The sequence below is a fragment of the Schistocerca nitens genome, chromosome 3 (genome assembly GCF_023898315.1).
Source record: "Schistocerca nitens isolate TAMUIC-IGC-003100 chromosome 3, iqSchNite1.1, whole genome shotgun sequence".
NCBI lineage: Eukaryota > Metazoa > Arthropoda > Insecta > Orthoptera > Acrididae > Schistocerca > Schistocerca nitens.
In genome coordinates, this window is record NC_064616.1 from 733794587 (window position 1) to 733810765 (window position 16179).

General features: G+C 41.2%; 1 protein-coding gene across 2 annotated transcripts in view; it reads left to right on the forward strand.

Moving 5' to 3' along the window:
- Positions 1–16179, forward strand: part of LOC126248707 (leucine-rich repeat-containing protein 20-like) — a 43024-nt gene that overhangs the window by 16376 nt on the left and 10469 nt on the right. Inside the window, exon 1 of one of the 2 annotated variants that reach the window (XM_049950001.1) lies at positions 14529–14592. The exons of the other annotated variant lie outside the window; for it this stretch is intronic. Coding sequence (XP_049805958.1) covers positions 14529–14592 — 64 coding nt within the window. Of the gene's footprint in view, positions 1–14528; positions 14593–16179 lie in introns of those variants that run through there. 2 annotated transcript variants of the gene reach the window in all.

The following is a 16179-nucleotide window of genomic DNA, read 5'->3' on the forward strand; positions in this document are numbered from 1 at the left end:
AACAGCGTTCTCACCTGTAGATGGTGGACAGATGGACCGCTGTCATACTGTGTCAAGATGACTATATGATCCGGCTGCAGTCCCGACACCAATATTATCAGTTAATACGCCAGGAAAATTTGCGTAATCACACTTGTATTGTAACTGAAAGAAACATAGTTTGCATATCATCCTAACTGTACACAGTTATCTTTTTGGTTTACGAACCACGGTCGAGTATAGTGACGAACATTCCTAATATTTAATTCATAAACTACTGGAATTGTTTTTTAAAACTGCTACAATTTTTGAATGGTAACGGCTTACCTTCTTACGGGATTTCAAGACCTCTCGCACAACAGAGTACTGTGATACACCGTCTCGCAATGTTTGCAAATATAAAAAAAAGTGTCAAATGCCACGGTGGCGGTACCGCACAGTTTGACAATCACACAACAGTACTCGGACGTTGCCTTGGGGCTCAAATTTAGAAATTTACCCGCTATCTGATCATAAATATAAGCAGTTTTGGGTCCGCATAAGCAACCTTGGTTGCTAAAATTTCCCACGAGATAACTAATTTACGCGTGTAATCTGTACTGCCTAATAATCACTTTTATGAAATATTAGGAATGTGCACGTTACATAGAGCGTATTACATATTGCTCGCATGATAGTAGAGCGCTCAGAGCTTAGCTCAGTTTACAATAAAAAGAAGTTGCGACCCATGCTCGTTAAAGGATGGTGGCAGGAAGGGAAGGGAGCCCAATAGTAGTCTGCTACCTGAAAATGAATGGAAGGTGCTGGCCCGCGCTGCTGCTGCTGCCGGAAGGATTGGCGTCCTTGTTTACATACATGGCTCATACGGCGGCGGGCAACCTCCGCTCTTATAAGGCAAGCAGAGGTCAGCCGCCTTAGCGGTTCTCCTTCGGCCGCAGTGTCTCTCAGCTTCAGATTGTTCGACTTTCAGGCTTTGTGAAACCGCTCAGAGACGGCGTGTGTGATTTCGTTAACCACATCAGTAGAAACCCCCCCATGAACCATGGACCTTGCCGGTGGTGGGAAGGCTTGCGTGCCTCAGCGATACAGATAGCCGTACCGTAGGTACAACCACAACGGAGGGGTATCTGTTGAGAGGCCAGACAAACGTGTGGTTCCTGAAGAGGGGCAGCAGCCTTTTCAGTAGTTGCAAGGGCAACAGTCTGGATGATTGACTGATCTGGCCTTGTAACAATAACCAAAACGGCCTTGCTGTGCTGGTACTGCGAACGGCTGAAAGCAAGGGGAAACTACGGCCGTAATTTTTCCCGAGGGCATGCAGCTTTACTGTATGATTAAATTATGATGGCGTCCTCTTGGGTAAAATATTCCGGAGGTAAAATAGTCCCCCATTCGGATCTCCGGGCGGGGACTACTCAAGAGGATGTCGTTATCAGGAGAAAGAAAACTGGCGTTCTACGGATCGGAGCGTGGAATGTCAGGTCCCTTAATCGGGCAGGTAGGTTAGAAAATTTGAAAAGGGAAATGGATAGGTTAAAGTTAGATATAGTGGGAATTAGTGAAGTTCGGTGGCAGGAGGAACAAGACTTCTGGTCAGGTGACTACAGGGTTATAAACACAAAGTCAAATAGGGGTAATGCAGGAGTAGGTTTAATAATGAATAGGAAAATAGGAACACGGGTAAGCTACTACAAACAGCTTAGTGAACGCATTATTGTGGCCAAGATAGATACGAAGCCCACACCTACTACAGTAGTACAAGTTTATATGCCAACTAGCTCTGCAGATGACGAAGAAATTGAAGAAATGTATGATGAAATAAAAGAAATTATTCAGATAGTGAGGGGAGACGAAAATTTAATAGTCATGGGTGACTGGAATTCGAGTGTAGGAAAAGGGAGAGAAGGAAACGTAGTAGGTGAATATGGATTGGGGGTAAGAAATGAAAGAGGAAGCCGCCTGGTAGAATTTTGCACAGAGCACAACTTAATCATAGCCAACACTTGGTTTAAGAATCATGATAGAAGGTTGTATACATGGAAGAACCCTGGAGATACTAAAAGGTATCAGATAGATTATATAATGGTAAGACAGAGATTTAGGAACCAGGTTTTAAATTGTAAGACATTTCCAGGGGCAGATGTGGACTCTGACCACAATCTATTGGTTATGACCTGTAGATTAAAACTGAAGAAACTGCAAAAAGGTGGGAATTTAAGGAGATGGGACCTGGATAAACTGAAAGAACCAGAGGTTGTACGGAGTTTCAGGGAGAGCATAAGGGAACAATCGACGGGAATGGGGGAAAGAAATACAGTAGAAGAAGAATGGGTAGCTTTGAGGGATGAAGTAGTGAAGGCAGCAGAGGATCAAGTAGGTAAAAAGACGAGGGCTAGTAGAAATCCTTGGGTAACAGAAGAAATATTGAATTTAATTGATGAAAGGAGAAAATATAAAAATGCAGTAAATGAAGCAGGCAAAAAGGAATACAAACGTCTCAAAAATGAGATCGACAGGAAGTGCAGAATGGCTAAGCAGGGATGGCTAGAGGACAAATGTAAGGATGTACAGGCTTATCTCACTAGGGGTAAGATAGATACTGCCTACAGGAAAATTAAAGAGACCTTTGGAGATAAGAGAACCACTTGTATGAACATCATGAGCTCAGATGGAAACCCAGTTCTAAGCAAAGAAGGAAAAGCAGAAAGGTGGAAGGAGTATATAGAGGGTCTATACAAGGGCGATGTACTTGAGGACAATATTATGGAAATGGAAGAGGATGTAGATGAAGATGAAATGGGAGATACGATACTGCGTGAAGAGTTTGACAGAGCACTGAAAGACCTGAGTCGAAACAAGGCCCCCGGAGTAGACAACATTCCATTGGAACTACTGACGGCCTTGGGAGAGCCAGTCCTGACAAAACTCTACCATCTGGTGAGCAAGATGTATGAAACAGGCGAAATACCCTCAGACTTCAAGAAGAATATAATAATTCCAATCCCAAAGAAAGCAGGTGTTGACAGATGTGAGAATTACCGAACAATCAGTTTAATAAGCCACAGCTGCAAAATACTAACACGAATTCTTTACAGACGAATGGAAAAACTAGTAGAAGCCGACCTCGGGGAAGATCAGTTTGGATTCCGTAGAAATGTTGGAACACGTGAGGCAATACTGACCTTACGACTTATCTTAGAAGAAAGATTAAGGAAAGGCAAACCTACGTTTCTAGCATTTGTAGACTTAGAGAAAGCTTTTGACAATGTTGACTGGAATACTCTCTTTCAAATTCTAAAGGTGGCAGGGGTAAAATACAGGGAGCGAAAGGCTATTTACAATTTGTACAGAAACCAGATGGCAGTTATAAGAGTCGAGGGACATGAAAGGCAAGCAGTGGTTGGGAAGGGAGTAAGACAGGGTTGTAGCCTCTCCCCGATGTTATTCAATCTGTACATTGAGCAAGCAGTAAAGGAAACAAAAGAAAAATTCGGAGTAGGTATTAAAATCCATGGAGAAGAAATAAAAACTTTGAGGTTCGCCGATGACATTGTAATTCTGTCAGAGACAGCAAAGGACTTGGAAGAGCAGTTGAACGGAATGGATGGTGTCTTGAAGGGAGGATATAAGATGAACATCAACAAAAGCAAAACGAGGATAATGGAATGTAGTCGAATTAAGTCGGGTGATGTTGAGGGTATTAGATTAGGAAATGAGACACTTAAAGTAGTAAAGGAGTTTTGCTATTTGGGGAGCAAAATAACTGATGATGGTCGAAGTAGAGAGGATATAAAATGTAGACTGGCAATGGCAAGAAAAGCGTTTCTGAAGAAGAGAAATTTGTTAACATCGAGTATAGATTTAAGTGTCAGGAAGTCTTTTCTGAAAGTATTTGTATGGAGTGTAGCCATGTATGGAAGTGAAACATGGACGATAAATAGTTTGGACAAGAGGAGAATAGAAGCTTTCGAAATGTGGTGCTACAGAAGAATGCTGAAGATTAGATGGGTAGATCACATAACTAATGAGGAGGTACTGAATAGGATTGGGGAGAAGAGGAGTTTGTGGCACAACTTGACCAGAAGAAGGGATCGGTTGGTAGGACATGTTTTGAGGCATCAAGGGATCACCAATTTAGTATTGGAGGGCAGCGTGGAGGGTAAAAATCGTAGGGGGAGACCAAGAGATGCATACACTAAGCAGATTCAGAAGGATGTAGGTTGCGGTAGGTACTGGGAGATGAAGAAGCTTGCACAGGATAGAGTAGCATGGAGAGCTGCATCAAACCAGTCTCAGGACTGAAGACCACAACAACAACATCAGTAGAAATTCCATAGTTCCATCTAATCGCGATGTAAAGAATGGCACGCCACGCGAGTAAACACAAAAAAACAGTTCGAGATTTCTTCGCAGACTGACGCGACGACGCGTAATGATATAGATAGAGGATGAGTGCTGCCACGAAAGCGTGCTACCAAACGTGAAAGTAGACCCTAGGAAGCGGGTTGGTTGCCGCATCGCGGGAAGGAAAGACCTTCGTTTGATTTCCTTTCCGCTCATCTCATCGCACATTATTGCCAGTTTCCACTTTCGTGAACAGAGACCTGCTTCGCGCAGTAACGCCGATTCATATGAGCACCCAAATTCAAGATCAGAACTTAATCAGTAACTTCTACAAGTTGATCGCATGGGTCAATGAAATTTCATATCCTACTCCATACAGATGATCAGTCGGCGCATAACTAGGAATATCTTCCTTTAGCAAATTGTTATTTTGAGTCTGGAGCTGTCCGCGTGCCGATCGAACGCAGACACGTAACATCAGGGCATTTAATCGCGACCACATCGTGATTGCTCATGACTGCAGTCGAATAAAAGTGTATTCTACAAATTTCGTGAGCTTCAATGGTGAGGTCGTTGTTTTTTCATTATTATTATTTGCTGTTTCTGGAACAGGTCAACTCTTTTTAGGCGGGCGTGGGAGGGGAGTTCTTCCTGAGAACGCTTGAGCTTGATTTCACATCACATAAAAGCAGTCTAAAAAGAATAAATTCATCAAGAAAAATTCTTCGCGAATAGGATGTGGGGAGAAGAACTATGTACATCTTTGTACGCATCTAGTTTTCTCTTACTTTAACACTTGTTTATTTCTAAATCGACGCACAGCTGTGGTAAGCAGCTCAGAAATTTGGACACAACCTAACTGAAACAGGTATACCACTTATTCGATGGACATCGGTGTCTCTCTTCGATAGACTCTTATCTTTTAAGCTACGCAGCTCTTTCATGGAGCTCAGATGAGGTTTGAACAAAGACGTGACGAGTCGCTATCCTACTCATGTGGGAGCTACGTTCCTATGAGAATGTCGATTTCGTAAGCTGTCAAGGTCTGTAAGTATGAAATCTACATCCAGACTCCGCAAGCAGTCTTACAGCGCATGATGGAGGGTACTTCGTGTACCAGTCACTTCCCCCTTTTCTGTTCGAGTCGCAAGTGATGCAAGAAAAAATGTTTGTTAAGCCTTCATATGAGCTCGAATTTCACCGTCATGATGTTTTCGCGAGGAGGGTGCAATATATTGGTCGACTATTGAAATAACGTACACTCTCTGAATTTTAACAGTAAAACACACCGTGATGCACAACACTTCCCATGTGACTGCCACCGGAGATAGATGAGCATCTGTATGACGCTTTCGCGCTTACGAAATGAACCCGTGACGAAACGCGCTGCTCTTCTTCGAATTTTCTCTATTTTCTCTTATAAGTTCCACCTAGTAGAGGGTACCGGAGTGAGAAACAGTACTCGAGTATCGGTCGAAAGAGTGTTTTGTTACCTACTTCCTTTGCGGATGGACTAAACTTCGTGAGAATTCTTCCAATGAATCTCAGAATGGCATCTGGCTTTCCTGCTATTAGTTTAATACGGTCGTTCCACATAAATTTTGTGACACAGTGACCCATTAATGTTGAAAAGCAACCATTCTGCTTGTTCTGGAGTAGCGTAGGAAGGAAGTGTGTACCAGATGGCAAAGTTTTTGAGTGTAACCGCGCTGAGTGGTCGCTGCTAACGAAAGTGACCTCCGCGGCCAGAAGGCTACGGCTCCCGGAAGCGAGACAAGCTTTCTCAGCGTCTACGGCTCTGCGCGCACCGCCACCGGCTCCACGGCTTCCGCTGCGCTCGCTTGCGGCCATACGTACACATTTGGGACATAACCAATGTGGAGAAAGGTACCCATCGCGCAAATGCAAGTATTACTACCATTCTATAAAGTCACAGCGTGTGATATAGTTTCAGCTTTTTTATTACGTTGCTATCTACTTAACAGCATATTTATTTAAGAATTCATTTTCCACACGAATTTCACTGCATCAGGTAGGCCTGAAAGCGCGAGCCGTTGTTCACGTTCGAATGCTAGCGGTGCGCTTTTGACCTGCTAAGCTGTCAACGCCAAATGGCGCGCAGAAAACGCCAGAACCCAACACACTCCCCATCACACATGTTTGAGTATAAAGAAAAATTGTAATGGTAGTTTACCGTACCACTACTGAATAAAAAACGTAGTGCCTGAATTCAAAATTCACATCACTATTAGATTATTTTTGTCGCGAAATATTTCTCTTCTAAAATCTACTGCCCATCAGCTTATATGTGAAGACTTCAGAAAGTTAAGTTACGCATGTCGTCCCACGCTAAGACCATTGCGCGAGAAGAGTGGCGCATTGCCGGAAGAGAGTACAGGTTCCGTGTTTCCTGCAGACACATCTGCTGCGGTACGGATAACAGGTGCATCACAGTGCGGGCGTGAAATGGCACGGCAACTGGAACGTAATCCTAAGTTTCAGCACGCGGTAAGTACGATTTTTGTGGACAAAGCGTCTAAATTTCACTCAGATTCACTACGAAATACTGAGATATATGGACAAAATGTAATGCCGCACCCAGCCGTAGTTAAATGGTGCCAACGATTTTCACCAAGGCGGCACAAACTTGGGTGGTGCTGATCGGGAAACCCAGATCTCGCACCGTGCGATTTCCATCTTTTCGGCAAGCTGAAAGAACGTCTGTACGGAAATAGATTTTCGAACGATGAGGTTCACTAATGGCTCCGTGACCAAAGAGCGAATTTCTGTCATGTAGGAACAGAACCATTGGTAGAACCTTCCGACTGTTGTTTACGAAGACTTGGTGACTGTATTATAAAATAGTATCATGTATTTGTGTCACTTTTAAGTGTAGTGCAGCATCTAATAAAAGTTACTTGGCCTGCCATAATAAGGTGTAACGAATTTTCTGAAGTCTCCTCGTATGTTTCCAGAATGACTTTTCACTCTTCAGAGTATTGTACGCTGACTTGAAACTTTCTAGCAGATTCAAACTGGGTACCACACCGGGACACGAATCTGGTACCTTTCTAGGGTAAGTTTGTTTACCGACTGCACTCTCCCGGCCCGACTCACCACATTCCCCCACAGCCATATGTCCGCCAGTACGTCTCTTATAGATGTACATCGTGAGACAGGAGAAGAAATATGGGGAAACTATTTGAGAAGTTAAAATGTTAAACGTCCAATAACTCTGTTAGATGGGTCGGTGACAAAGTATGGCTCAAATGGCTCTGAGCATTATGGGAATCAACTGCTGAGGTCATTAGTCCCCTAGAACTTAGAACTAGTTAAACCTAACTAACCTAAGGACATCACAAACATCCATGCCCGAGGCAGGATTCGAACCTGCGACCGTAGCGGCCTTGCGGTTCCAGACTGCAGCGCCTTTAACCGCACGGCCACTTCGGCCGGCTGGTGACAAAGTATGTTAGAGATTTTTCTTTCTACTTTGGCAGAAAGATAGGTGACGGCTTACAGTACTAAATGAAGGCACCCTTTTTCACTTAGACCTCTCAATCATTTCATAACTCGTTTCAGCTTTTTAAAGTCATTGTTGAGTGCTTAACTAGAACGAGGTTCCATACGCATGGAAATTGTAACGTATTCACAACATGTGCATTCCTTCGTTTTGGTTTGCATATTGAACTGTTGTAGTTAAACACTCGACAATGGTTTGAAACGTCGAAGCTAGTTATAGGACGAAAAAAATGTCTAAATACGTATAGTCTAAGTTGGGAACATGCTGCCGTCATTTAATCAATTTGTGGACGATGCGCCTTTATGAAGAAGAAGCTTGTTGTACCCATTCTGAAGAAGAACTCGCAGTACATCTCTTATCTAACTTCGTAGCATCGTCCTATTTTACACTCGGAAATTTTTCGTACTGTCTTTATGAATGAACGTTTAAGATTTCACTGATGACGTTGTTTCTGCCATATTAAACCACATTCGTGGAAGGAAAATTCGTCGACACATACGATTTCATCGCCAGAATGTACAGACTTCGGACGACAATCGATGAAATTCAAATCTGTTTTCTTCGATCGGATAGGCCGACGTTCTCACATACGAAATATGGGCAGTGAGAAACTGATAGGTTTAGTCCAAGAAAGAAGAAATTTCTGGCATCCTGACGATGAAGAATGTCATACGCGGGATATAGCTCGGAATCTATGGACTTATATCGCAGCTTCATTGGTAACCACAAGTAGGCAAAATATTTATCGGAAGTTTTAGGGGTAAATTATTACCCTCAAAAATTATTTTTTTCATGTGAGAAGCGTGTCGTATCTTAAGTTTAATGTCACTGTACTGGATCTTTTTGGGGTTGTGGTGCTGGCCAGTTTAGCTTTCTATGAATTGTTACTGCTGCTATCGGAAATTGTAGGCCTAAATTATAACTTCAACAAATAATTTTTTCAAGTCAGATGGGTGGCGTATCTTGAGCTTAAAGTTGCTGCAGTAGATCTTTTCTGGGTTGCGGTACGTGGGTAACCAGTTTAGCTGGCTACGAATTGTTACTGCTGCTTACTGGTGTGTCTGTACGAGTAGGATGATGATTCTGTTATATGAAGTGGTTTTCAAATGTGGAGTACTAGTATGTGCGTCCACTTTTCAATGGTTTAGACGTTCAGAGTATTTTAATGTAAAAGTTATGCATGTCTGCCAAACATATACTATATGACAGTCATTACAAGTTACCTGACAGATGCCTGGTTTTCTGAATTTATTTGAAGTAGTACAGGGCGTTTGTAATTTTGTTTTTCAGTGTTAACACAAATCGTGTCGAGAACGTAATATAACGTTTCTCTCTTCCTCTCATATATCCGTAAAACTTATCCGGTTATCCCAGTAAGTGATGAAAGAGTGTGCGGTACTCGCCACGTGCTTTTCGAGACAGATATAACTCATTCACGTGCATTTTGCACTCGTCTCCAGAGAGGTGTCGTGTCATCCACCCCCGTTAAGGATGTTAAAATAAATTCTAAACTACATGGCTAATAGATTCTAACTTAACCTAACCTCCTTGACGCCGCCAAAGTCTAAGGAAGTGACAAGCAGTCGGCTGATGTAAGCGGTCGGTCTCTGTCGATGGCATCTGGCGACCGTTGTAGGTGCCACCGTGAACGCAGCCTTAGGGAAGGAAAACTAGTTTGGTCGACAGACTGCACGCAAGTATCGTGTGTTGATTTCCGAAGCTCTCTGCAAGTAAGGACATAAGACACAGCTGGCAACAGTGTGGGAACGATAGCGACGTTAGCCTTCCTTGTGCTTCTCGAGATGGCTGTATTTTACGCCGACTCCTAGTTTTATACCACAGGCATTTTTCAGTCAACAGTCGCCTATTAGTTTACAAACACAAGACCGGGACAATCACGAGACCTGGACCAATGAGGTATACCGGGACATGGCGTACGTCACAGCACGTAACACTAGAAGTCCAACGAGTTGCAGTGAGCGTCTTCAGTGGGGATCAAGCTATTATTTGAGACCACTTTAATGTACCGTAGCTGCACGTTTAAATAGACTCACGCTCTCGATAACATATGATACAGGTAAAGAATTTGTTGGGTATCGTTTCATTGGCATACTGTTTTCTCGCCTGGCCCTAGACTTAGATGAATGTCGGGCACGGCAACTAGTATGACGTCATAAGTCCGTTGTGGGACCCGTATTGCTCTTGTGGCCCGGACGAGACTCTTATGACACGCCTCGGGAAGGCCAACGGCAAACTTTCTGTTCCAGAGCACAGCACGCATGCTAGAGATTTAGGTTCAAATGGCTCTCAGCACTATGGGACTTAACTTCTGAGGTCATCAGTCCCCTAGAACTTAGAACTACTTAAACCTAACTAACCTAAGGACATCACACACATCCATGCCCGAGGCAGGATTCGAACCTGCGACCGTAGCGGTCGCTGCGGTCTCAGACTGTATCGCCTAGAACCGCTCGGCCACTCCGGCCGGCAGAGATTTAGGCACTGACTTCAATACACACTGGCCAAGGTTGGTATTCCTCTGTCTCGATTCCTGGATCTGAAATAAAAGCTTATAGAAGGAACCTCCGCTTTTTTAGCTATTAGAATTTTAAGGAAAGAGTGCTGATATATTCGGAGTACTTTTTTTTACAATTCCTTGGCTTAATAATAATGTTGAGCTTCACTTCCACAGACATCTACAGACATAATATTTCGTGAAATTTCAATTAAGACTTCCATGTAGGTGTAAGTGCTTTCCAAAATTTTGAGGGACAAATGAAACAGAGGGTTTTAATCAGTGAAAGAAGTTAGCAGTAGAGTAAAGTAAGATGGGAACAGGTTGTTGATGCTGTCGCAGGCCGATAAGTGATTGCTGAGCCAGCCGCGCAGCACGCCTGTATAAATACTCACATCCCTACTCTCGCTGATGGCAACAAAAAACCAAAATTATTTTCTTTAATAAATAAAAAATTGCAAAACATTTCAAAAATAAAAAAGGTAACACATGCATGTTTTGCAGCACAAACATACACGAGACTTGATAAACTAAAGAACAGTGGAAAAAACACAAAAGTCATTTGCGCTCCAGTCAGTATATAATTAAAAGCAATAACATAAAATAACAGCACCACGTTAGATATTTTCTGCTCTATCGACGAGGCGCTCTCATGGGTGAAGCGATATTTCCTGCCATACTTGTAACATAGTGTATTTTAGTCTGCCTTGGTTGGAAACTGTGCGTTATGCACCTTCGCTTCAAAGTTGCTCACAAATGTTCTGTAAAGTATAGGTCGGATGTTTGTAATGGTATTTAAAGCTGGTTGGGAATATTCGCTGTCAACCATTAGTTGTTAATTACAACCGTAGGTTTTGGTTAATTGTCATACTGAAGTACGTAATGTGTAGGCAATACTAACTTTTATGTTACCCGATTTTTTATGTGTTCTTAGCTACAATATCAGCGATAAATTTGATTTTACAACTCCTTATGATGAAATACACCCCAAAATCATTAGTGACTAATTAGTTTTCATCTGAGAAGTAGTGTTGTTCCCACCTTACTGTTCGTATTCTGCTCACTGGGTGCCACCATTCCCGAAAAATTTTATTTCGATCTCATCGTATCATTTTATATTATTCTATAATGCTTCGGTCCGCAAATTTTTCCACTAACATTAAGCGTTAGAAGCGCTCACCTAAGGGGGTTTTCTTCACCTCTTTCTCCCCTATCGGTCTCCGCCTTCTGCCTATCCTCTTTTCGTTTCTTCTGTATTTAAGCTTTTAGATAATTTACTGAGCTATAGAGTTGGTTTTCTGTCAGACTCCTATTTTCCCGAAAGAAAGATGGCCAAGTATCATACTATGACTAATTTTTAGTCATAGTAGAGCTCTTTATCTTTCGGAATCCCCTCTCATCGGCTTCTTGACGGAGTGGATGTGTTATCCTTACCATGTAACTTGCTTGCTGGTAAACACTATGTTTTTCAACGATATAGGGAACTGGTAACTGGGTGGATGAAGTGTGAAAATAAGAAAGGGATATAATTCGCAAATTTCGCGCCCAAGTAAGGTCAGTTTTCGTAACAGTAATCTTCTTCGTGCTTTAGTTTCATTTTTCATGCATTTCCCAGTAATGCAGAAAAAGAATTGTTATGTAATGCAAACCGAGAATAGTACATTAGACACTGATTAAATGCAAATACTTGCCGTACCAATGACTCATTGTACAGTTTGTCTCAGCACTCTCTGTAGCTCGACTGAATGCAATACCCATGTTGCAAATCTTATCTATGACGGCGGCAGCCCTCTGAATCAGTGGAAGAAGTGAATGGCGAATACTGTTTGTAATATCTATTCTTTTAAATAACAGTGGAAGGTGCTGGAGAAATTCTTCATTACGTTGCCCTAAATCTGTCTATCAGCAGTGCAAGTAGTTGTACTCGTCTTTCAACAAACGCAAACGCTCGAAATTATGGTTCCAAAAAACCCACAGATCTCTATTCTACCCTTCCAAATTCAGGCACTTCAAAGACATACTGTGTAGAATAAGAGGCTTATTTGCTGAAAACGTCCGCTGTAAAATGAAAGTGATCAAAAAGACAACATGAGATTCAATATTCTTTGAGTCTGGTTATGTTTCATAATAGCTTAGATCTAAACTGGTGTCATGTATGTATATTGTATATTCTAACTTTGTTCCAACAACTGTCATCCAGTGTTATAAATACGTCAGATAGCTCATTTGAAGTACTACAGATTTGTTCAAAGATTCGTGGAAAATTAAGGTAAAAATAATTTTCTTTCTAAAATATGACTACGCTGCAACATGATGCTGCGATGAGAAATCGCAGTTGAAGCAAAACGATATTACAGTTAACTCAGATCGCGGGTTAGACACAATTAAACTATATCAACGTGCCTTAGCTTCATAATAATATTTTATGGCAATTATGTACGAAACGATATCTTCTGCGATAGGACATTGTAACATATCATGCTCAAACAGAAAGCCAAAAGTAAGGGAAATCATGATGAACTTTTGTTTCGTTAAATGCGTAGACAGTCTTTACCCACAGAATCGCAATTTAATTTAAATATTTGTCCATCTATACAGATGGCACTCCAGTATGTTTCGTTCAGACACAAACTGATGTAGAACAACGTACAAAGACCGTGTGTTCACGTAGGAAGTCGATTCCCTGACTGATTTCTCTGAAGCGGTTGTAGATCATCAGCAGCAGCGCGTAATTAATTAAATACCATGGACAAAGAAATGCACTAATATGTTTCACTAAAATGCGCTAAATGGTGCTTACGTTATAAAAGGGGGTGGAGGAGAGACAAAGAAAGATCGACTCTGTGGCGGTTGAGCCCACGTTGATTTCAGTAAGAACACACTATAGGCTTAACTGCTGGAAGAAGAATGACTAAATTCATTAGAAAGAGATACTCGTATGAGAAAAGAGAGAAGTTGCAGAAAACGAAGAAGGCAGAGAATAAGAACGGCTATGAGGAGTAGAAGCACAAGGAAGAAGAGGAAACTACAGGCAATTTTAAGCAGGCTAGTGAAACACGAGATGCCTTTGATGCTGTCAAGGAAATACCTTAGAAGAGTGCACTAACAGATAAAAAAAGGAAATTGACAGAAAACTTGGTGATGAAAGAAATGCAAGAGGTGATACGAAACAGACAAACAAAAGGAAGCCTAGAACAGAACGAAACACTTGGACCACACGAAAACACTCCAAACGCACTGCACCGCGAGGATATGCTGTAGCTAGAAGAAGTACAAACAAATTAATGAGTAACGTGAGCCCAAATAACACATGTATGATGCAGAACTGACAGAAAATGTCTACCAATGTTGCACTAATGTGCACAGTAACATACCTGCAGCTGTAACAAAACTTAAAAGTGAGTTGTATTTTTCTTAAAGTTACCAGACAACAAAGACAGACTATAATGTATAATGTTGAAGGATCTAATAGGTAACACCGGTACTTCCACATCTGCTAGAAAACATGGCTTTAAAGCCAGTACGATCAGTTTAGTAAGTAGAAAAAAATTCGACCTAGAAACCGAAATCCACTTCTCTTGTAAGACAGGTGGCCTGATATCGATAGTCTAACTAAACAGTACAGAAAATTGTTTTTGTAGTTGGTACCGTTACTGAAGCTTTCTGCAATGGTGGAGTGGTATTGAAACAAATTCAAAAACTTCAACCTAGTGGCTTATATATCCAAATATATCCAAAATGATCATTATTTCTGGATATAGAATTTTATTGTTACCACAGAATGAATTGAATCGGAAATATCGGTGTTTAGATTCAATTACAGAAATGTTCTTCTCTTTTCTTTTCTTTCATTCCTAAAAAGAAATGCTTTTTTTTTTTTTTTTTTTTTTTTTTAAAAAAAGACTCTTGTCTCATTTACAGACTTATCTAGGGCAGCCTCAGATAGCCATCTTGGGCTTTGCGAGAGACGAAGACGTAGGGTCAGGTTAAATAGTTCTCTCACGTGCGTGTACTGTCTAACAAATATTACGTTCAGACTTCTAGGGCACTTTCATGATATACGAATTCCTAACAATAGCGCCAGTTCTCATGGAAATTCACAACAGTTGGCAGCACTAGCTGCAGCCCACGTGATGTCTTGATACGAGGCCAAGAGTTTCATTTGAGATGGCGAACGCCGTCGTTGCGGTAGTGCGCAGGTGCGATGAAGCTAAAGAGTCTCTCACACTAGGTAGGTGCACAGAAGAAATAAAAAGACTTACTCTCAGCTCGGTGTGGGTTTCATGTTTGTGCTCATTAATTGGTGCAACTGCCACCTAACTCTCGAAAGAATACGCGGAGAAATACAAGGAAAATGCATTGAACATTCAGTGTGTGTCAACGTGGCTTGTGTTATTTTGGGAACAAAAATTCACAGCATGGACTTCTGTAAGTCTGCGGCCTGAGAAAATTATAGTTTCCAGTGAAATGAAAGTGAATTGGCAACTAGAACTGTACACTTTCGCAAATCAGCGCTATTCGTTGTGTTTAACTAACATCTTGCAATAAATCTTAATACAGAAAGTGCTCTGTTGTTTTTTTTTTTCACTTTAATCATATTGATAAGAATTTTCTGATTTTTCAAAGATGTTGTGATACCATAGCATCGTTATAACTGTTTTCAGTTGTAAAATATGAGCCTTTCAAATGTTTCAGTAACACTTCTGTCGCTATAAGCATTGGAGATATCCCTACGATATCTTAGAATATATATAATACAGCAGGTGTTCGCCCCTCTCCACGGAATGCTCTTCAGTGGCTTCACACTTCCTTGTAGCTAGTAGGCCTACACTCTTCCAGCAACAAATTTAAAAGCAGTTTCGGTAATTCATAACAGCTTACTTACGGTCTACAGTACTGCTACCGTATGCAGTCACAAAGAAAACGTAGAAGAAATTTCTCATCAGGAGAGTAAAACAGAGAATTTCTCAGATCATGGAACGATTAAGCACAAAGCACTTGATGAACACGTTATGCACTGAAATCTATTCCATGTATCCAGTGTATTTCTCGTATAGTTTGTCTCGCAAGTGTGCTTTTCACTCAGTGCTCATCAAACTATAAGAATTCCGTGTAATGATTTACTGCTCTTTGCCTTTTTCGTGGCTGCAGCTGCATTTGTAATTACTTTTTCCGTAGCATTTTCTCACTTCAGTAAAATACGCACAGGAAATTGTTAAACGAACTTATTACATCCACGGTAGTTGTTCCACCTTCTGCTTATAATTAACGTTGCTATTTCGTCTTTATGTCCTAATGTTCACCAATGCGAATAATGGATCAGCTGCAGATTTTCGTTTTAGATGTGAAGTCTAATTCTCTGATTGATCTTTTCACAAGAACGTTTCGCCGTAACGGTTCCGTGTAACCGATGGATAAGCATTTTTTAAAGTTGATGTCCTTTACATTTTTTTTCTTTTCGGAAAGACATCATCCAGCATTTAGTCAACCATCGGTCACTTCAGATCACGGCCGACAATACTTAAATTTAAATATAATTTGGATTTGCTTGCACACACTCACTTTCTTGCCGATAAATAACAGTTTGGAAAATCGCAGAGTTGCATAGGTGCCAAAACTTCTCGTTTCTTACTATGAAATGAGTGGACGACGCTCTAAATTCCTATAAATATCAATAGACAGTTATTTAAATTATATTCACTTATAACTCTGTATTAGTGACGCAATGTCATACAACATGTCATAATATTATCAGAACCTACTAACAGGAAAAATTAAAAACAACACATTTAACAACGAAATTCTAGAATCAAAAAAT